The 22,900-nt window shown below is 40.6% G+C and overlaps 2 protein-coding genes and 1 long non-coding RNA gene across 3 annotated transcripts in view; all 3 read right to left on the bottom strand.

Annotated features, from left to right (window-relative positions):
* Nucleotides 1-404: 404 nt before the first annotated feature.
* Nucleotides 405-2,842, bottom strand: LOC126607437 (cytochrome b-c1 complex subunit Rieske-4, mitochondrial-like). Its single transcript, XM_050275020.1, has 2 exons — nt 2,440-2,842; nt 405-1,324 (listed from the first exon to the last, which is right to left on the bottom strand). The coding sequence occupies exons 1-2, from the start codon at nt 2,825-2,827 to the stop codon at nt 681-683; spliced, it is 1,032 nt and encodes a 343-aa protein (XP_050130977.1). The 5' UTR covers nt 2,828-2,842; the 3' UTR covers nt 405-680.
* A 613-nt stretch (nt 2,843-3,455) lies between these two features.
* LOC126607433 (glycine--tRNA ligase, mitochondrial 1-like) overlaps nt 3,456-22,900 on the bottom strand; it is a 49,683-nt gene continuing 30,238 nt past the window's right edge. Inside the window, exon 9 of the mRNA XM_050275016.1 lies at nt 3,456-4,022. Coding sequence (XP_050130973.1) covers nt 3,790-4,022 — 233 coding nt within the window. The 3' untranslated portion in view covers nt 3,456-3,789. The remainder of the gene's footprint in view (nt 4,023-22,900) is intronic.
* On the bottom strand, nt 14,209-22,541 carry LOC126607447 (uncharacterized). Its single transcript, XR_007617600.1, has 2 exons — nt 22,424-22,541; nt 14,209-14,401 (listed from the first exon to the last, which is right to left on the bottom strand). It is a non-coding gene; the product is annotated as an uncharacterized LOC126607447 (long non-coding RNA).

Here is a 22,900-nt window from a genome sequence, read left to right as displayed (position 1 = left end):
TATATTTGCTCCTCTCGGAGGTAATACGCATACATACACATCCAGATCTCGTGGTACAATCAATATTAAAGGACTCCAAACCAAACTAGGAAGGAATCTATACCAAATTTGGAAACCTAATTACATTCCAATTCTATTTGGTTGACTCACGCCAACATGCAGGACCAGCCCAAGTCAATGTTGACATGTTGAGATGCAACTGCCAAACGCTATGCAGGTTAATCAAACGAATAGGACCGAACTATAACCAAACCCCTTTTACTCTTTCTTATTTTGAAAACACCCGTGTATTTACTCCGGTGGTCCTAAATAAGTAGCCTCATCGGAAGGCAGTTTAGTTAGGGCTTGGGGGACCTCAAGCTGGTAAGTATGGATGGATCTGTCAACGACACAATTTAATGGTGTAAGTATGAATTTGTCTCAAGCTTCAATTATTCGATTGAATCAGCCGATGTAACATGAAAACTACACATGGTGAACATCAGTTTAATTGTATTATTCAGACATCAGAACTCCATCCAGAACCGACAGTGTTAACAAAATCCAAATGTGTAAATCATGACTAAAAGAAAAGTATTAAGTTTGCAAACATCACTTTCCCTGATGTAGAGGAAGCTATATTATGAAACCTCATGTCAAATGGTACCCCAGAAAAGAAAAAAAAGACTGCCAGGCAATTCTCATCCGATCAGTAGCTTGTTCTCCGCCAAAAAACTGTAAGTGGGTACCTCTAGATTGAATGGTGCAGGTCCCTTGCGGATCCTGCCAGAAATGTCGTAGTGCGAACCATGGCATGGGCAGAACCAACCACCAAAATCACCAGCATTTGGCAAGGGGATGCACCCTAAGTGAGTGCAGACCCCGACAACAATAAGCCATTCTGGATCTGTAACCCTCTCTGCATCCTGTTGGGGATCACGAAGGGACTGAACATCTACACTGTTAGCCAACTTGATGTCATCTTCCGTTCTACGCCTAATGAAAACAGGCTTCCCTCTCCACTTGACAGTGACAGTAGTACCAGGCTCAATGCTGGACAGGTCAACCTCAAGGGAAGCAAGGGCCAGAACATCTTTGCTGGCTGACATGCTCAGTACAAACTTGAGGATGAGAAGCCGGATCAAGGAGGCATACACAAATCTGCCCCCTGTCAAGACGAAATAAGCAAATGCACGCTTGCTGGGGTCACCAGGTGGATACCTTTCATGGTTGTACTCATCATACACAATTTTTGAAGAAGGATTCTTCACAGCTGCCACAGTAGCTGGGACGTCTGAGAGAAAACTAATATCATTTCCAGGAGCGAGGGCTTCAGAGGAAAATCCTGAAATGAAGAACCAGACCATTCAGCAAACAAGTTTCATACACTAATGAATCTCATGCTAACAATTTCCACAATACCATGTGAAGAAACATCACATTTCCCAATCTACACCTAACAAGAAAAGCACATCAACATTCAGCAAGGCCCTTTCCAATCAAATTACTAACTATAGGCATTTAGCGAAAACTAAAATAGCTAGATTATAAAAGAACGAAATGACTTTCCAACTCCAGCCAGAGAGCGTGGGTACAACTCATATGTAATATATGTATAGTACAGAGACCGAATGCAAGTTAATTAATCTAGAAAGAAGACACATGGGTTCATCATTCAACCCTTGTTTACAGCAGCTGTGACAAATATCGACCTACCTATCGAAATATTCAGAAACTAGCAATATAAATCAGTGCCACATTACGCCCGAATCTCAACATTGTGTCATACTATCAACTGAGCTTGTGTAGTAAACCGTAATCCTTCAAGAAATGACATTCACTAAAACCTAAAAGTTACCATCTTTTTTTTCCGGAACTGGAATCCTTAAAGAAATGCATAAAGTAAAAAAAGGGCTAAGAAAATGGACTAATTTTTTTGTCATTTTATTAATGCGGACTTCATCCAATCTCAATAGACAAAGCACAACATTACTAAGAAGAGATTCATACAACAATTAATGCATATCCTGCTAAACTAAAGTATTCGGCAATACAATCTCCAATTATCTCCAATCAAGTTTTGAAATGCACCAAAATCAAATTGCAAAAACATCAAACGGAGCAAGTTCAAATGCTATGGATTAACAAATCGAAAAGGATCCCACTTACGGGTGACGTATCCAATTAGAAATGTTAAATCCCCATTTCGATTTAACCAAAGACCGTACTTTGGAAACAAATGGATCGAAAAAATTAGCACAAATCATTAGATTGAAAATGAAAAATGAGCACATAATGACAGAAACGAAATATTTTTTTTTTAATAACCTAATCATTATAAATCAAATTTCAATTTCAAAATCTAAAAAATTAGAGCCGTGATTGGATTGAACAAGCACAACCAATTGAATAGAATCAAACCCTAAATACATCTGAAGAAGGTACGGGATGAGCGCTGACCTCTAATGAGAGATGGAATTTTGGAATTGAAGGGAGCGGGGGATCCGGAAGCGAAATCGGAGGAAGAGTCGTCGCTGTTGTTGTTGGTACTGAAAAGCGGATGGGATCCGCCGGAGACGAAGGCGGGGGTGGTCTGCGACGATGACCGCCACGCTGCGGCGGAAGATGAAAGCCTTCTTCCCGCGACCCTCAGCATTTTCCTCTTCTTCTGCAATCGCTCGGTACCAATGGCCTCAGCCCTCTCGAGTCTCGACGTCACCAACAAATCACAAATGCCTTTTTCTTTCTTCTTTTTGTTTTTCTTTTTTTGGGCTATTTGACCACCATTGCAAAGTCCAACCCGAACATATGCGGGCCGAAAACGTCGTCGACCCATAAACGATGGCATAAGTAAACATTATATAAAAAACTTGAAATCTTTGAGTTTTAACGATAAGAACAAAATAAAAAGTAAAGTGCATAATATCAAGATTGACTTTTTAGTATAAAAATATGATTTTTTGTTAAAATAAACAGTACCAAAAGTTTTGCGTGAAAGTTCCCTATAAAGAATTTCTCAAAGTCTATTGACAATTTCTTATTATAAAATTGATTGATTTTTTTGGTTTCCTTTGTTTATTGAAATAAATGTTTTTTTATTTCATTAAATGGTTTTTTAATTAATTACTAAAAAACCAAAAATATAGATGAATAATACTCTTCTTTAAGAAAATTATGAGCGACAGAAAAAAATGAGTAAAATGATTAGTTTTCGATCGACTCAAATTTCAATCAATCTTCTAATTGAAGAATGATTAGACTAATTAATCTACCTTTTTTTCATATCCCCAATCCTATTTACCAGCTTAGTTTGTTCGCCTTTTCACGGAAAAAGGATCATCGCGCCGGATCATTTTCCTAAGGATCCGAAGATCTCGTAATTGTGTCAGTTCATATGATTTCTGACCATACGATGACGGGATCAGGTGGATCCTTTTCCCTTTTCACGAAAACATTCATTCACTGATGCCTCTCCATTCTTCAATCCAAAGCATATCGACACAAGTCGGCTTCCAAAATAATTACATGAAACAGGTTAATTACTGGTTCAAGCACATTACTGCACTTATGTAATGTAGATCACCTAAGTTCTAAGCTGCCAGTTGATGAGGAAAATATGAAAAATCAAAACTTGTAGCATGTCAAATTCAGGCTTCGGCCTCTTGCTACACATAATTTAAGAACAAGCATCTCTCCAATTAGTTGGTTGTGCTTCAACAACGTCGTCGCCTTTGTATAGTAACAACATTTCCGACTCAACAAAACGGTATTGCATGTTTGGATCCACGTAGTGTTAAATCCACCCGAAATCTACTCATCGGCAGATGCAGAAGAATGATGGGGGAAAGTCTCCCACACATCAGCCCAGCTCCTCACTCCCTCAGCTACATCCTTCACCACAGATGCTGCCTCTTTCACATCAACACGGATTTGATCCTTGCTGTCCGTCTCTCTCAGTGTCACCGATGATGTAGAATCAACTGTGATTGCAAAAGGTACACCCAGTTCATCTGTTCGAGCATATCTTTTCCCTATTGAGGTACCTGATCGAGCAAACAATCAAACAGTTAGAAACTCAAAACTGATTGAAAATCTACTCTAACAGCAACGGGTTAGGCTTAAAAAATTATGCATATACAATCATGTCGGTGCAGAATAAGTAACTACTACTGAACCCTACTACCAGTCTACAATAAACGGACTAACTATTATGTCCGGGAACATCCCATTGAGAAGTATGGATAGATCTACATGTGCTAGAACTTATATTTCATATTTCACTCTTGCAATTCAATACAGCAAGTGGATTTGCCGACAACGTCACTCGTAACATCCCATACTTGCAGAGCAAAACCCAATGAAATAAGCCAAAACTAATAATTAAACTTGGCACTGCAGCAATCATCTAACATGTTTATCTCCAACTATACCTACATAACCACACATCTCCATCTATACAAGCCACGCATTTATAATTGCAGATAATTCAAGGTACTTGAATTAACAAATTCAACACGAACTAAGAATAAAAACTAGAAATGAAGTTAATCGAACCTGCCGTCAAAAAGCTAGCACGTTGGACTTGACGGTGCAACCAGCCGACCGTAGACATACAGTCCTACAATGCCACCGTAGATGTTGAAGACTTGATGTAGAAGAGGTGATGTTCTAGCGTATTCGACACTGCCTGCCAGAGCACCTCCTTGTTACCGGACCCTTTGCCGCTGCTCAATGTGGCCTGGAAGTCCTTCTCGACTGCAGCTTTCTCCAACTTGAGCGCATTTAGAGCTTCAATGGTGGCGTCGACTTCTAACCTGGCAACTTTGCCGGCCTTCAGAGTCCACATTGGTTCGGTTGGTTCTTGACCTCCGACTACTTGTCGGCGTCTGCAATTGCTATTGGCGGTGTGAAGCGACGGATAGCGAAGGGAGGCGGAGGTGACGGGAGAAGCGTAGTTAGGTGACCAAATACGGTCGATAAAGTAATGAAAAAAGAGAATCTGTGCATGTGAATTTGGCGCCTACTTATGGTTGTGGGAAGCTAAACCACTTGTTCTCGTTAGGATTTTAACGAACGGTCAGTAAACGATGATGGATGAATTTTTGAACCCAATTAGTTTCGTGATCTCATATTGTCCATACCTTAACCGCTCGTTGGGTTTTGCAGTATCAGGTCTAGAAACTAATCGGGTTCAAAAATTCATCCGACCACACCGTTCCCTTAAAACCCTAACCAGAACAAGTGATTTGCTTTCCCGCTTCCAGAAGTGGCCAAATTCTCATGCACAGATTATCTTCTTTCATTCCCTTATCGACCTGGTCACTATTTCTGCTCCAATCGTCTCACTCCGCTCCTCCCTTTACCTCCACCTCCATCCTTTATTCGCTGCTTCACGCTGCCAATGGCCGCCCCGAAGGACTTGGTCCACAAGGCCCTCGCCGACAAGCCGTCGGAGGTTGAGAACCAGCGGAACCAAGTGCAGGTTCTGAAGGCCCGCAAGGCTGCCAAGTCGGAAATGGACGCCGCTTTCATTCCCTCGTCTCCAAAAAGAACAAATATATAAAACAATTGAAAAAAAAGGAACAAACAAACTCCTGGCCAAAGAATCGGATACAAAGTGGCTCTTATACAACAACATTACCCAAGCTTTATCTCACCAAGTGAGATCGATTGTATGAATTTTAGAACGCTACTACGCTTGTTTTTATACCAATTAGTCTTCTGTTTGATGGCTATATGATTTAAACAATTTAAAACAAAGAACAAACTCCTACGTACAAATAAGAATCATACACCTAACCTGAGTTTAATCCTCACTGTAAAATTGCTAAGTGAAGAGATGAACAGAACAATATCCAGCGGTTTATGCAGACGTGAAGAACATCGTGAAAGGATGAAGCTTTAAACCAAGTAGATAGAAAAGAAATAATTTTTTGAGAAGTTGGTTGGCGACTGATATGAATTCAAAGACAATAATAATAAAGAAGATCCAACTAACACGTGAAGATTCATACAAGTGAATCCAATGGCAATAAATGGTTTCAAAGAAAAAGTAACAAAAAATAAATGAAAATTACAGAGACAGAATTTAAATAGATAAATTTTTGAGCATGGATGGCTCACGGTCCGGTATACCAATAGTAATAATATAATTTGTCTGGATTTTTTTTCAAGTTTCCAATCAATTGTAATATTATACTTGGTGTGCCAGATCATGTTTCCAGCACATTAAACTTCTTTTTCTCAAGGTTTTTCATCAATTCTTAATCCTAGAGGTTGTGACAAGATTATCCTTTATATTCATTAAATATGGTGAAATTTTTTCGTTTTGTCATTTCAAAACTAATGAAAATGATTTAAATATTTTGAGTTTTAACGATAAAGACAAAATAAAGGGTAAAATAAATAGTATTAGGTTTGACTTTTTAGTGTAAAAATATGATTTTTCGTTAAAATGAAGAGTACCGCGAACTTTTCGTTAAAATTCCATTTCTTAAAAGCGATATTCACAATACTTTGTCCGATGGAAAATGGGCAATTGGCAGTTTTATCGGATGGTCCATCCGGTAATTATGCATAAAGTTTAGTGATAGAGAGGCATATTAGAGTTACCGATACACGTTTCTTGTATCTATGTATTACGTAATTTCTGAAAAACCTAATAATCCTACTTGTCATCCAGGTCAGCAATCCTCTTCAACTCATCAATCCAAGTTTGTGCAATTTGAATTACATGGTTCCCGCTCATCAAATCAAATTCAGAATTTGGATAACACATGAAATCTTCAACAGAATGAGAAGCATCACAGCCCCTCTTCGCTATGACTCTATCTTTTCTCCACCGTGTATACCTTAGCTTCAGTTCATATTTTTTTTTTGTAATTTGAATTCCCATGTAATATGTGATAACATATACAAACAACTTGATCTTGTATGCCTATATAATGAAGTAAAGAACTCACTCATCATTAACTGAGTTGAGCTTATGCAATCAATAATCAAAACTCTAGCTTAAGTTCTTTCATGGTATCATCGAGCTAAAGTCTAAAGACAGAACCCGGTTTTTTTCCAACTCCTCTCCCATTCACCTTCGCGTCTTACGACTCTTACCTAATGCCTCAAATTTTCTCACGATCAAACTTGATCGCACCAACTATCCTTTCTGGTAAGCCAAGATGTTCTTTTTACTCAAGAGTCGCAATCTTGTTTCATTTGTGGATGGAACAAGAAATTTTCCTCCAGCATTTCTCAAAGATGCTGATGGTAATATCACTGATGCCATCAACCCTGACTTCAAAGCATGGATCCAACAAGATGCCATGGTCATGTCTTGAATCAACTCTTCGGTCCACCCCACGGTGCTTGCTGCTTTGATTGGGCAAACTAGTTCCCACTCCGCATGGTCAACTTTGTGTGAAAGATATGCCTTTCATTCCACACGCCGACTCCTCCAGCTACGTAGTGAGTTAATGAATACTCATAGAGGCGATTCCGCAATTTTTGAATTTTTGGATAGGATTAACTGTTTTGCAGATACTCTCCCTCTCTGGTGCTCCTGTTTCAGACTCCGATATTGTTGCAATTGTTTTGAATATGTAATACATTATATAATTTAATTTATATAATGAAGTAAAGAACTCACTCATTATTAACTGAGTTGAGCTTAAGCAACCATTGCTTAAGTTCTTTCAATTTCATAGCCAAAGAAGCTCATTTCATTGTGACCAGAACACGAGTGATACACCATGTGTTTTTATAGAAGTTGTGAGAAATTTTATTTTTTAAGTTATTAACTTTTTAACACACATATCCCACAATTTGTATAGTGACACATGATGTACCATTCCGTGTACTGATCACACTAAAAAATTTCTCCATTTATTGGGCATGACTTTCCAATGCATATTTACTAAGGAAAACTAATGAAAAGGGCTTGAAAACTTTGAGTTTTAATGATAAGGACAAAATAAAGGGTAAAGTGAATAGTACCAGGATTGACTTTTTAGTGTAAAAATGTGGTTTTTCGTTAAAGTGAACAGTACCAGGTGCTTTTCGTTAAAGTTCCCTATTTACTATCGAGTGCTGATATGACGTTTTTATTGCTGGTAAGCAAAGAATATGATTTGCAAGCTAGAGCTCAAAACCAGATGCTGGAGTTTTGGTGTCTTCTATGTCAGGCACACAAGTCGGTAGGTACGCTTGAACCTTTCATATTAAGAATCCACATAACACATTAATCTCAGTTTTGGTTCTTATGCTTGCCTTTCAGTTCCATAGGGCAAGACAACGTTGTTCAATTTATAGGGCAATTGTTGAATTGTTATTGGTCCCAAAAAAGATGGCCCACGGTGCAAAGAACGGAAGCGTAATTGGATCAAGGGCTTGTGCCTTTCCAGCTGCCCCTGCAACTTCTATCTGGGTTTGAGCCTGCTAGCTATAGAATTGATAGAGTGGGGCTTAGGGATGGACAATGATTATGGCGGGCGGGTTATTAGGAAAATTATCCTTTCATTTTCATTAACTCAATAAGGTTACACCCTGATGCCTTATATACTAGTTACTCACTAGTATTAGATAGCTAACTAATTACACCTTCATCAACTCATCACTCACTAATTACAAAACAACTATAACAACCTTAACTGTTTACAGTTTTACCCTTATTATCCCCCCTCAAACCGAACTGAGGTAGCCGAAGGGAGAGTTTGGCCCGGAGAAGATGGAATCTGTGCTTGGACAGAGCCTTGGTGCATATATCAGCAACCTGATCTTGAGTACACACAAACAAAACTTGAACTTGATGAGCAAGCACTCTTTCCCGAATGTAGTGATAATCAATCTCCACATGCTTGGTTCGAGCATGGAAGATTGGATTTTTAGCCAATGAAATGGCAGAAATGTTGTCACACCAAATCTGAGGGGAAGAAGGAAGAGCAAGACCAACATCAAGTAGAAGCTTGCTTATCCATGTCAGTTCAGCTGCAGTGTTAGCCAAAGATCGATATTCAGCTTCGGTCGATGACCGAGCCATAGTAGGCTGTTTCTTGGCACTCCAGCTTATAAGGGAGTCACCCAAATAGACACAAAACCCCCTAGTAGATCGGCGATCAAGACTGCAACCGGCCCAGTCGGCATCAGAGAAAGCAGTAAGAGTAAGAGGTTTAGGACATTTGGGAAACCATAAGCCAAGAGACAGGGTACCCTTTAGATATCGGAGAATGCGTTTGACGGCCTGAAAATGAGCTTGTCTCGGACAGTGCATAAATTGACAAACCAAATTAACTGCAAAAGACAGATCTGGCCGTGTCCATGTTAAGTATTGCAAACCACCAACCAAAGATCTATATTCCTCAGGGTTATCAAGCAGAGAAGAGTCATGATCCAATTTAGTTGTACTAAGAGGAGTGACACAAGGTTTGGAGCCTTCCATGTGGGCTTTGGAGAGAAGATCAAGAATATACTTGTGTTGAGAGAGAAGGATACCAGATGAAGACCGCTTGACTTCAATACCAAGGAAGTAATGAAGAGGACCAAGATCTTTGACATGAAATAAAGAATTGAGCTGAGAAATAACATCTTGGCAGAGTTGAGCATTCGGTCCAGTAACAATAATATCATCAACGTAGACCAAAATGAAGATCAACGCAGGAGCCTTCTTGACAAATAAAGAATGATCATTTGAGGAACCTGAGAAACCCAGAGACTTCAATGCAGTGGTGAGTTTGTCATACCAGGCCCTGGGGGCTTGCTTGAGCCCATACAAAGATTTATGGAGATGACAAACATGATTTAGCTTGGTAGGGTCTTCAAATCCTGGTGGTTGGATCATGAACACAGATTCTGTCAAGTTACCATGCAAAAAAGCATTGCTGACATCAAGTTGATTGAGAAACCAATCAAACTTAGCAGCCAAAGTGAGAAGTAACCGAATAGTAACAGGCTTAGCAACTGGACTAAATGTCTCAGTATAATCAATACCGTGCTGCGGATGGAAGCCTTTTGCAACAAGCCTAGCTTTGTACCTATCAATAGTACCATCCGGTTTTCGTTTGATTCGGAACACCCATTTCGCACCAACCAAGTTCTGAGTGGGAGATGCAGGAACTAGAGACCAAGTTCCAGTTTGAATGAGAGCATTAAATTCTTCTTGCATTGCTCGACGCCAATGAGGATGTTTAGAGGCTTGAAGATAGGTAGAAGGTGTATAATCGGGAGAGAGATCAGAAGAGATGGGATACTTGGTTGCCATAAGTGCTTTGGGTTTAAAAATACCCGATTTGGATCTGGTTTGCATGGAATGAGTATTGAGAGGGATTGAGGGTGCAGAAAGAGGAGGGTTAGGTAAGGCAGTAGAAGAGGGGACAGGAAGAGATGGGGATGGAGAGGGTGAAGAGGGAGTTGGAGATAAGAGAGGAGACAAAGAGGAAGAAGGTTGAGATAGAGAAGGAAAAGTTAAAGTGGTGGGAATAGGATTGGATGGTTGCAAAGGAGAAGAACTAGAGCTGGAATGTGATGGCGGAGGATGATCCTGTTGAGCAAAAGGAAATGTATCTTCATCAAAAATAACATGCCTTGAAAGATACACTCTGCCAGTGGAAGGATCAAGACATTTATAGCCTTTGTGGTTTAAACTGTACCCCAAAAAAACACATTCCTTGCTCTTGGGATCAAGCTTGGAAGTTGTATAAGGTTTCAACCATGGGAAACATCGGCATCTAAAAATTTTCAGTGAGGTGTAATCTGGAGATCTGTGAAATAGTAGTTCCCAAGGTGAGAAGTTGGTGGTTGTTGGCATCCGATTGATGAGATAGATAGCTGTGGCAAAAGCTTCAACCCAATAAGACTGAGGAACCTTGGATGCTGCTAGGAGAGTTCGAGCAGTTTCAACCAAATGCCGGTGCTTGCGCTCAGCACAATCATTTTGCTCAGGTGTGTGGGGGCAGCTTAACTGATGGGAAATGCCTTGTTCTTGAAGAAACCGGATAAACTTGAGACTCAGAAATTCCCCACCAGAATCAGATCGCAAGATAACAATCTTAGTACTGAGTAAAGTTTCCACCAACACTTTGAATTGCACAAATGTATCAAAGACATCAGATTTAGACTTGAGAGGAAAAAACCAAGTATACTTGGTGTAGTCATCAACAAAAATGAGATAATAGCGAAATCCATTAACAGAAATGAGTGGTGCAGGACCCCATAAGTGTGCAAGAGCTCTAGAGGCCTACTGGATGTACAAGAAACAGAAGCAAAAGACAACTTGGAACTCTTGCCTAGAGCACAGCTGGAGCACACAGATTTATTTAAAGCACTGGAAACTGAAATACAAGAATGAGTTACTAGTTTATGAAGAATGTTGAGAGCCGGATGACCCAATCTATGATGCCAAGTCTGCGGGGAAGCTTTAGCAGAAGCAGCAAATGCCTTTTGATTACTAGTAATAGAAGATGCATGAAATGGATAGAAACCAGCTCTCACAGGACCTTTAAAAAGCGTTTTCTCCGAAGAAAGATCCTTCACAATGAAGTGAAAAGGATACAAATGAATAGAACACCAATTATCAAGAATAAACCGATTTGCGGAAATCAAATCTTGCTTAAGATGAGGAACATGCAAGACAGTGTTAAGATCAAAACAATGAGAACCAGTATTAAGTGTAGAAGAACCAGAATTGAGAATAGGCAAACCTTTGCCATCACCAATATACACTTGCTCAGGTCCAGTGTAGGGCTCAGGATTCTGCAAATTGGTGGAGGAATGAGTCATGTGCGAGCTCGCACCAGAATCAAGAAGCCAAGTAGGAGGGGTAGAGGCATGATAAGCAGCAGGAGAGTTCTTGTTACCAAAATTGGGATTCATGCGCTGAGGACACTCAACAGCTTCATGATCCAATTGGCGACAAATTTGACAGGAAATCTTTCTGTGAGAATTGTTGTACTGAGAATGAGGACCACGATTGTAACGAGGATTACCCTGAAACCCGCGATTGAATCGTTGATTGCCCTGAAAACCTTGATGATTCCGCTGTGAACCACGATTTGTGTAATTACGAGATTGAGAGAAATTGCCACGATTTGGAGTACCATAGGATTGGGAAGAAGAGCCGTTCTGAGTAAAGAATGCTTGCGGACCAAAATCACCAAGAGGTGTGGGAAGAAGACCAGCAGAAGCATTAAAAGCTTGAACGGGAGTAGAAGGTGAGGTTTTCTTGCGAGCAGTCAGTTGAAGCTCCTTACTCAAAAGCAGCCCATGAAGTTCATCAATAGTGGTTGAACCCAGGCGAAATTGGATTGCATCAATGAAAGACTCATACTCAGAGGGCAAACCATGTAAAATGACAGAAATCAACTCAGAATCTTTGATTGGAGCGCCTGCATTGGCAAGAGCATCTGCGATTTCTTCAATTTGTTGAAGATAGAGCGCAGCCGTAGAATCACCCTTCGTGATGCTACGAAGACGAGAACGAAGCTCATGAATGTGCGATTGCGAAGCCGTTGCAAGTCGCGATTCCAATTTGGACCAGAGCTCACGAGCCGAATTAACTCCAACAGTGTACGGAATTAGGGCATCCGAGAGAGTAGAATTGATCCAAATCAAGATATTCTGATCATTCTCAAACCAAGTAACATACTGAGGATTGAGAGTAGAAGTTTGAGTACCCGAGGAGTCAAGAAGGTATTTCGGCGGAGCAGACATTGTGCCGTCAATGATTCCGGTGAGATTGTACCGGCGAAGGATGGGAGCGAACAAAGCACTCCAGGTGAGATAGTTCGTCGATGTGAGCTTGATCGGCACCATAGATCCAATATTTTGGATCGTAATCGACGATGTCGTCGAGGAGAGAGAAGAATTAGGACAAGAAGCAGATCCAGAAGAAGGAGATCCAGCCATGGTGATTACTAGGGTTGGAAGAATCGAAGATTAAGAAGCGGGAGATTTCTAGGGTTTGAAGATTCGAAGAGGAAGAAGCGGGAAGCAGAAGGAGAGGATCGGCTGTCGTAGGACTTAGGCGAGTGATACCATATTAGGAAAATTATCCTTTCATTTTCATTAACTCAATAAGGTTACACCCTGATGCCTTATATACTAGTTACTCACTAGTATTAGATAGCTAACTAATTACACCTTCATCAACTCATCACTCACTAATTACAAAACAACTATAACAACCTTAACTGTTTACAGTTTTACCCTTATTACGGGTAACCGCCTTTTCAGCTGCCCCTGCAACTTTTATCTGGGTTTGAGCTCTCTAGCTACATAATCGATCAAGTGGGGGGATGGGCAACGGTTATGGGGGGCAGGTAACCGCAGTTATTTACCCATAACCGTTTATATTCATAACCCCATAACCGTTTTTCCGTTGGGTAATTGCATAAACGGTTATACACATACCTATAATCGTTTATAAACGGTTAACCATATCCATAACCGTGTACTCATTTAACTATAACCGTTACCCATTTAACCATAACCATTTACCCCGTTTACCCTTTTTGAACCCATTTATTCTTTTTTTTTACGCATTTACCTTTTTTTCACCCGTCTACATGTTTTTTTTAACAACTTGAAAATTTACAAAAGAAAAATTTGTCATAATTTTCATTTTCTGACAATTAAACATAGTTATAAGTACATTTTAACATGCATTGAGATGTCGAATTTAGTATCTTAGCTAATACTAAATGAGAGAGAGGCGCTTGGTCCTCTGCTGCTGAGTTGTCTTTGGCCTGAAATGGAACACAGTCAAACTCAGATAACAAAATAAAATGGAAATTGTCAAGGCAATATAAATTGTCCATGTAAATGGAAACCATGCGACATTATTTGAACCAGGTAATCCAAGAGTTTAAGAAAGCACAGTATACAAAAGCACATCCATGATATAAATGCTCCATGTTTCAGAATATTTGTTCCTCGGGTAATGAGCGAAACATATTCTTTCAAAGTTATTATAATACTTGTCCGCCAAAACTAGAATAACCGAAGCAGAGATTTTGATTCATGAGTTATTGATTAATATTCTTTTTTACATAAAACAAACTTTTATTAATGAAAAAAATAGTACAAAAAAGGTGAACCAAGTCGTCAGAGATAGATGAGCGGCTGACACACCCCGACCTGGAAAGGTCGAAGCATGCTAGCTGTCACTGTGAGGTGACGTAACCATAAGGGTAAGTCATGCAAAAAGTGAATAAAATTAAAACTAATTAGAACTAAACAATGAAAGAGTGCGCAATTCGTGGGTTGAACCCACTACAATTATTTAGAGCGTAATAGACAGTGAGACTACGAAAGAGTAGTCAAGGCAACCAAAGTACACTTATTACATAATAGTGATAAGTTCATACGTCTAAACAGAAGGAAATGTCAGAACTGCTGTGATTCCTCGAGTGCCACAGAGAGTACAGCTATCTAGGTCCTGGAAGGGTGAAAAATAAAGTTGAATGGGTCAGCAAAACAATGCTTATAAGAAAACCTTTATCTTTGAATATACTAACCCCTCACCGTAAAACAAGTATAGTTTCCTTAAAACATACTACGTAAGTATGAAATCCAATATATCAGCCATTAACTAGAAATATGCCAAGTAAATGATGTATCATATGCCACCATAATAATCATGTGATAATCAATATAACTAAGTGCTCATCCATCTAAGCTGATACACAAGTTCAAATAGATGGTTTCTGACATGAACAGGACTAGGTGTAATCAATATGCTCTAGTACTACGATCATGTGAAAACTGTTACAAAAACACATCACATACAACTCGGATCGCCTAATGCAATCTACCCGACAAGACTAGCACCTAAACTTGGATCCAAGGTGAGCGAACGGTGCGGATGTGAACATACACGTGAAGGACTGGCCCTGGCCCTGGGGCGAGTACTAACACCAGGTGCAGCAAGATGAGCATGTACACAAGTATGTATGAATGCCATGACAGTAATATCACAACCATATAGCAACATTTATCACAATTTATATCACAATAATGATACTAGGTAAGATAAGCATAAAAGATAAGTAAATACGCATTTATGAAAACTATAAATATATATAGGTATAAAACAACTGCCCACTCACAAGTACGTCGCTGGGTCGTAGCCCCCGAGCTTAGCTTGGCCTAAAAAATCCTCTGAATAAGTTTCCCCTATATGTGAAATAACTAAATAACATTAATTAAAGCACATAACGGAAACCTATATCAAACCCCCATAGTTTGCTCAAACCTAGGGTATAAATATATGAAATCGATCTACTCGACGACACGAACGCACACTCGTCAACCAAGCGCCTACCGGAGGCCGAACGCGCCCCCATGCGCCACCCAAAGTGGTGGTCCACGCGCGCCCACGCGCCCCGGCGAGTACACTGTACTCGCCTTCTTCGCGAAAATCTGCAGTTTTACAGATTTTTGGCCCAACTTCCAGAGCCCATAACGAGCTCGATTATTAACCAAATTCACTTTTACAAAAGCCAAATTAAAGCTAGGAATGTGATCTACCGATCCCAATTTACAGAAATTTTGAATATGGTCTGAGTTAATCGGAAATTTGGCCTGAAAGTGGCCAAACGACCACGGTTACAAATTTTCCAGAAACTGAAATTTTCTTCCTAACTTCCAGAGTTGATTTCTAACTCGTTACTTAACCAAACTCAGTGATTCAAAAGCCATTTTGAAGTTAGGAATGTAGAAAACAAGTTTGTACCTAGAAGAAGTCCAGTTGTGGTCGAGGTTGACCAGAAAAATGGTTTGAAAGTGACCAAATGGCCACGGATCTTGAGTGAAAAATGGCAGGTTCTCCTTCTTCTTGAGTTTCTGGGTAAAACCACACGTTTGAAACACAAACAAATGATCAATAACATAGAAGTGAAATGAAGGTTCTAAGGATTTCTCAAGGCTTACGTAAGCCATGCATGGCATGAAAATCGATATGTCAAACTCGCCAAGTCGACCTTCCGAGTTGGTGAGTCAAAACTCGTCCACACCAGATTTCAAGGACATGGTTGTGCTCGTGGGACTGAGATGAGCATGATGATGTAATTTGTTTTTCACGTTTGTGAGTTATGATGTGTTTTGTGGTTGTTGCAGAGAGGAAGAAGAAGAAGGAATGTGGCATGGGAGAGGGAGAAGAGAGAGATATGCTTTTCTGATTGAGGGAACATAAAATAAAGAAGAGATAGGATGGTGACAGTGAATAATGAAGGGGGAAGTGCACGGGATGGGTTTAAAAGGAATCCAAGGATAGTTTTTTTTTTTTATTATTTATTTTAGATTTCCTACAGTAAAAGGAAATCGAAATCTATCCGAAGTAGATATTTTTACACTTTAAATTTTACGCCTACTCGTACTAGCATGTACAATTTAAATGTGATAGCAAGAAATAAAAAGGAAAGTGATAAGAATAAGTCCACGTCACTTGCCAAAAATGGCATAATCGTCAATACACATACTCGGGGAGAAATTACATAGGAAAATAAGAGACGGGTCGTCACAATCTACCCCCTTTATAAAAATTTCGTCCCTGAAATTTCAATGCTAACTACTATCAAAGCCATAAAATAGACGTGGATACATATCTCGCATACGCTCTTCAGTCTCCCAATTGGCTTCCTCCACTTAGTGGTTCCTCCACAAAACCTTCACAATCCGCATGGTTTTGTTCCTAAGAACCTTATCCTTCCAATCAATGATAGTTATTGAAACCTCGTCATAGGTCAAATCTGGATTGATCTCCAGAGGCTGAGGAGGGATTACGTGTGACGAATCAGAAACGTACCTCCATAACATCGATACATGAAACACATTGTGCACTCTCGCCAATTCTGGTGGCAAAGCAAGTCGATAAGCAACTTCACCGACTCGTTCAACGATCTGGTACGGTCCGATGTACCTAGGGCTGAGTTTCCCTTTCTTTCCGAATCGCACAACACCTTTCCACGACGATAACTTCAAGAATACCTAATCACCAACCTTATAAACTCTGTCGGTAGAATGTCTGTCGGCGATACTCTTCTGTCGATCATGGTCTGCTTTTAGGTTAGCCTTTATCACTTGAATGTTCTGTGTCGTCTCATTCACAATCTCAGGGCCCATTAAAACTCGTTCGCTGACCTCAGACCAACAAAGTGGAGTACGGCATGGTTTCCCATACAACGCTTCAAATGGTGCCATACCAATACTAGAATGGAAGTTGTTATTGTATGCGAACTCTATCAACAGTAAGCACTTGTGCCAAGCATCTTTAAACTGTAGAATTGACGATCTCAACATATCTTCCAAAGTCTGGATAGTTCTCTCTGACTGCCCATTTGTTTGGGGATGATAGGCGGTGCTGTAGAGTAATCTCGATCCCAAAGCTTCCTGAAAAGCTACCCAGAACTTTGAAGTGAATCTGGGATCCCGGTGAGAAATGATACTAATTGGGACTCCGTGGTACCTAACCACTTCAGAGACGAACCGTTCAGCCAACTGATTCAACGAGTAATTCTCACGAACGGGTATAAAGTGCGCTGACTTGGTAAGTCGATCAATTACTACCTAGATACCATCGTAACCATTTCGAGTACGAGGTAACTTGTACACGAAATCCATTGTAATATCTTTCCATTTCCACTGAGGTATCGGGAGTGGTTGCAGCAATCCAAACGGCTTTTTCCTTTCTGCCTTAACCTGCTGGCAAATTGCACAACGACTAACATACTCTGCAATCTCTCTTTTCATACCTGGCTAATAATAAAAATGTCGGATGGTATGATACATCTTGGTGCTCCCTGGATGCATCACATAAGCAGAGATATGTGCTTCATCCAATATGTCTTTCTTTAATTCCTCAACATTCGGTACAAACATTCGTTCGCCTTGCATAAGCATGCTGTCAGGATCTCTAATCCAGAAGTCCTTCTTTTTCCCGTCTAACACTGCTTGTATCAATTCCTAAGATTCTGTATCATTCCTTTGGGCTTCGAGAACACGATCCAACAGAACCGGTCTGACCTGAAAACTGGCAATTAGGGCCCCCCGACGACCCTCTTTCAATGCTACTCCAATGGATCTTAGGTCAATCAAAAGAGGAATGCGACTACCATAAAGAACATTAAGTTGGCCATGAGACTTCCTACTAAGAGCATCAGCTACTGAATTAGCACGACCTGGGTGATACTTAATGGTGCAATCATAATCACTGAGTAACTCTACCCACCTCCGCTGCCGGAGATTGAGGTTCGGCTGATTGAAGATGTACTTAAGGCTCTTATGATCAATGAAGATCTTACACTTTTCCCCATAAAGATAGTGCCTCCAAATTTTCAAAGCAAAGATGATCGCTGCCAACTCGAGCTCGTGAGTAGGATAGTTCTTCTCATGGGGCTTTAATTGTCGCGATGCATAAGCAATCACTTTATCATGCTGCATTAACACACAACCAAGACCATTTAGAGACGCATCACTGTAGATCTCGAAGTTCCCACTATCATCGGGAAGTGCTAAGACAAGTGCATGAGTGAGAAGAAACTTCAATTGCTGGAAAATCCGCTCACACTCACTACTCCACACAAAAAGAGCGTCTTTTCTAGTCATTTTTGTCAGAGGTAGTGCTATGATCGAAAATTCTTTCACAAAGCGTCGATAATAACCAGTAAGACCAAGAAAGCTTCGAACTTCCGTAACTGTCCGAGGTTGTTCCCAATTTTCCATAGCTGTTATTTTCTAAGGATCCACAAGCACACCTTGAGCTGATACCACGTGCCCTAAAAATGACACTTGATCCAGCCAAAACTAACATTTATTGAACTTAGCATACAACCGATTTGCCCTTAGCGTCTTTAGAACCAAACGCAGATGCCTGGCATGATCAGTTTCATTCTTAGAATACACCAAAATGTCATCTATGAAAACAATGACGAACTTGTCAAGATATGGATGGAATACTCGATTCATCAGATTCATGAAAGCTGCTGGTGCATTAGTCAATCCAAATGGCATCACTAGGAACTCGTAATGACCGTATCGAGTTTTGAAAGCTGTATTTGGAACGTATTCGCTTCTGATCTTCAATTGATAGTAACCAGACCTCAGATCAATCTTCGAGAACACACAAGCACCTTTGAGCTGATTAAAGAGGTCATCAATACGAGGTAACGGATAGCGATTTTTAATCATCACCCGATTCAACTGCCTGTAATCGATGCATAACCTCAAGGTTCCATCTTTCTTCCGTACAAATAGAACTAGAGCTCACTACAGGGAAGTGCTTGGCTGAATGAAACCCTTATCAACCAACTCTTACAACTGAGTTTTAAGTTCTCTTAACTCTGTAGGAGCCATACGGTAAGGTGTAAGAGAAATAAGATTAGTACCTAGAAGTAGATCGATGGTGAACTCCATTTCACGATCTGGGGGTAAGCCAGGTAATTCCTCAAGAAAAACATCGGGAAAATGTCTAACTACTCCGACGTCTTTCACAGATGCAACAGTCTTCTTCGCTAGCACAACATGAGCTAAGTAACCTTGACAACCTTTACTCAACAGTTGTCTCGCCCTTATGGCAGTGATAACTCCATGCTTTAGACCACCACGCTCACCGATAAACATGACAGTAGGCATGCCCGGTCGGTGAAAAGTAACAACTTTCTCATAACAGTCCAACTTGGCATGATTGCAGTGTAACCAATCCATGCCTAAGATAACGTCAAAATCAACGATATCCAAAGGAACAAGATTAGCCGGCATGACTACATCTTCGACAATGATGGGACATCCTTGATATTCCCAACTAACATAACTGATTTCACCCCTAGGCATCGAGAACTCCAACTCGTAGTTGAGTGAAGTAGGATGTGGTTGAGTCGTTTGAGCAAACTTATGGGAAATAACTGAATGTGTAGCACCAGAATCAATTAAAACTTTAGCAAAATGGCCTAGAACATTCAACGTACCCATGATCAAGTCCAGATTAGCCTAAGCATCTTGAAGGGTGATGTTGTTAACTCTTCCCTGAACTTGCTGTCTGCCTCCACGACCTCTGTTTGCTTGAACCTGATTACCTCGACCCTGATTACCTCGGCCCTGCTTGGGTGGAATTGCCTGTCTGCCTAAACCTCCACTGCTAGACGCTACGTCTAGGTTCTGATACTGCTTTCCAATATACATCTGTGCTCCGCCGCCTTGATACGGTGTATAATCTCCTTGGAACTGTGGATAACCTCCCTGAGTCTGCTGATAACCTCCTTGGTAGTAGGGAACCTTAGGTGTATACTGGTATGGTCCTTCCTGATTTGGGACTATGCTCCTTAGTAGTGGAAGGCTCCACCATAGCCTAACTGCTGACGGTTACCAGAGGCTGGAAGCTGCTGTAGGGGGACTGCCGATGGTAGATTAGCAGGCTGATTCTTCTGATTCTAAGGACAATTATAAGCTATATGCCCTGTTTGTCCGCAAGTGAAACATCCTCTGCTTCCCCTCTTACACTTGCCATAGTGACGGGTGTTACACCTGCGACAAAACTGAACACCTGAACTGCTAGAGTTTCCTTGGTTCTGAAAATGAGAACCACTAGTGGACCTGCCTCCTCTCTGAGGTGTACCAGAGTTAGAACCCCCGCTTGAGGATCCAGAGCAATTTCCATTTTTTTTTTAATTTTAAGCCCTTCTCGGGCCAAAAGATGATCGCCCCTTGTTATTGTACCTTTGGACATTCCAGCCAACACCCTCATTCTCATCATCAAGAGAATTATCCGAATCTTTAATCCGAAGCAAGACCTCGAAGAATTCATGGTAAGTAACACAAGGAATAGCAGTTGCTATATTGCGCCATTTCTTGCAAGTTCCCCTCTTAAACAAACGAAGCATCTCTGGGGGATTAGCAGCAGTCTTGGGGCAATAACGGGATAAGTGAGTAAACCTTCGATGATACTCAATGGCTGACATATCGCTCTGCCTCAGGTCTATGAACTCATTCTTCTTACTATCCACATACTCATGAGGAATAAATTTGGTCTTAAATAACTGTTTGAAAACATCCCAATCTGCAACATCCGCATCAGATAAGGATTTCTTCTTAAGATCCCACCAAGATTCTGCTCCCAATCGAAAGAACCAGGTCGCGGTCTCAACCTATCTCTCTAGGGAAAGATTACCCTACCTGTGCATAACTTGAAAAGTCTTCTCCACATGATCGAACCATATCTCGGACTTCTTCAGTCCCTTATTACCAACGAAATCGTTAATATTTAGGCGGGATACAATATCCAGAGTATTCCTCGGGGTAGGACGGAGTGAAGACTGAATAGCAGCGGTGATAGCCTTACCAAATTGCCCAAAGTTCGGAAAGTTATTCTCCGCTGGAGAACGTGGCTCTCTACAAGGTGGCATGGTTCTGACATAAGAAAACAAGAGTTAAAACACACTAGGAAATGTAGGACTGTCTAAACCTATGCTCTTATACCAAGCTGACACACCCCGACCTGGAAAGGTCGAAGCACGCTGGCCGTCACCGTGAGGTGACGTAACCATAAGGGTAAGTCATGCAAAAAGTGAATAAAATTAAAACTAATTAGAACTAAACAGTGAAAGAGTGCGCAATTCGTGGGTTGAACCCACTACAATTATTCAGAGCGTAACAGACAGTGAGACTATGAAAGAGTAGTCAAAGCAACCAAAGTACACTTATTACATAATAGTGATAAGTTCGTACGTCTAAATAGAAGGAAATGTCAAAACTGCCATGATTTCTCGAGTGCCACAGAGAGTACAGCTATCTAGGTCCTGGAGGGGCGAAAAACAAAGTTGAGTGGGTCAGCAAAACAATGCTTATAAGAAAACCTTTATCTTTGAATATACTAACCCCTCACCGTAAAACAAGTATAGTTTCCTCAAAACATACAACATAAGTATGAAATCCAATATATCAGCCATATAACTAGAAATATGCGAAGTAAATGATGTATCATATGCCACCATAATAATCATGTGATAATCAATATAACTAAGTGCTCATCCATCTAAGCTGATACACAAGTTCGAATAGATGGTTTCTGACACGAACATGACTAGGTGTAATCAATATGCTCTAGTACTACGATCACGTGAAGACTGGTGCAAAAGCACATCACATACAACTCAGATCGCCTAATGCAATCTACCCGACAAGACTGGCACCTAAACTTGGATCCAAGGTGAGCGAATGGTGCGGATGTGAACATACACGTGAAGGACTGACCCTGGCCCTGAGGCGAGTACTAACACCGGGTGCAGCAAGATGAGCATGTACACAAGTATGTATGAATGCCATGACAGTAATATCACAACCATATAACAGCATTTATCACAATTTATATCACAATAATGATACTAGGCAAGATAAGCGTAAAAGTGAAGTAAATACGCATTTATGAAAACTATAAATATATATAGGTATAAAACAACTGCACACTAACAAGTACGTCGCTGGGTCGTAGCCCCCGAGCCTAGCTTGGCCTCGAAAATCCTCGGAATAAGTTTCCCCTATATGTGAAATAACTAAATAACATTAATTAAAGCACATAACGGAAACCTAAATAAAAACCCCATAGTTTGGTCAAACCTAGAGTATAAATATATGAAATCGATCTACTCGACGACACGAACGCACACACGTCAACCATGCGCCGGTCAGAGGGCGGACGTGCCCCCACGCGCCACCCAAAGTGGTGGTCTACGCGTGCCCATATGTGGTCGAGGTTGACTAGAAAAATGGTTTGAAAGTGACCAAATGGCCACGGTTCTTGAGTGAAAAATGGCAGGTTCTCCTTCTTCTCGAGTTTCTGGGTAAAACCACACGTTCAAAACACAAACAAATGATCAATAACAACCCATAGAAGTGAAATAAAGGTTCTAAGGGTTTCTCAAGACTTACCTAAGCCATGCATAGCCTG

The sequence above is a fragment of the Malus sylvestris genome, chromosome 16 (assembly GCF_916048215.2).
Source record: "Malus sylvestris chromosome 16, drMalSylv7.2, whole genome shotgun sequence".
Lineage (NCBI taxonomy): Eukaryota > Viridiplantae > Streptophyta > Magnoliopsida > Rosales > Rosaceae > Malus > Malus sylvestris.
This window is presented reverse-complemented; position numbering and strand designations above follow the sequence as displayed.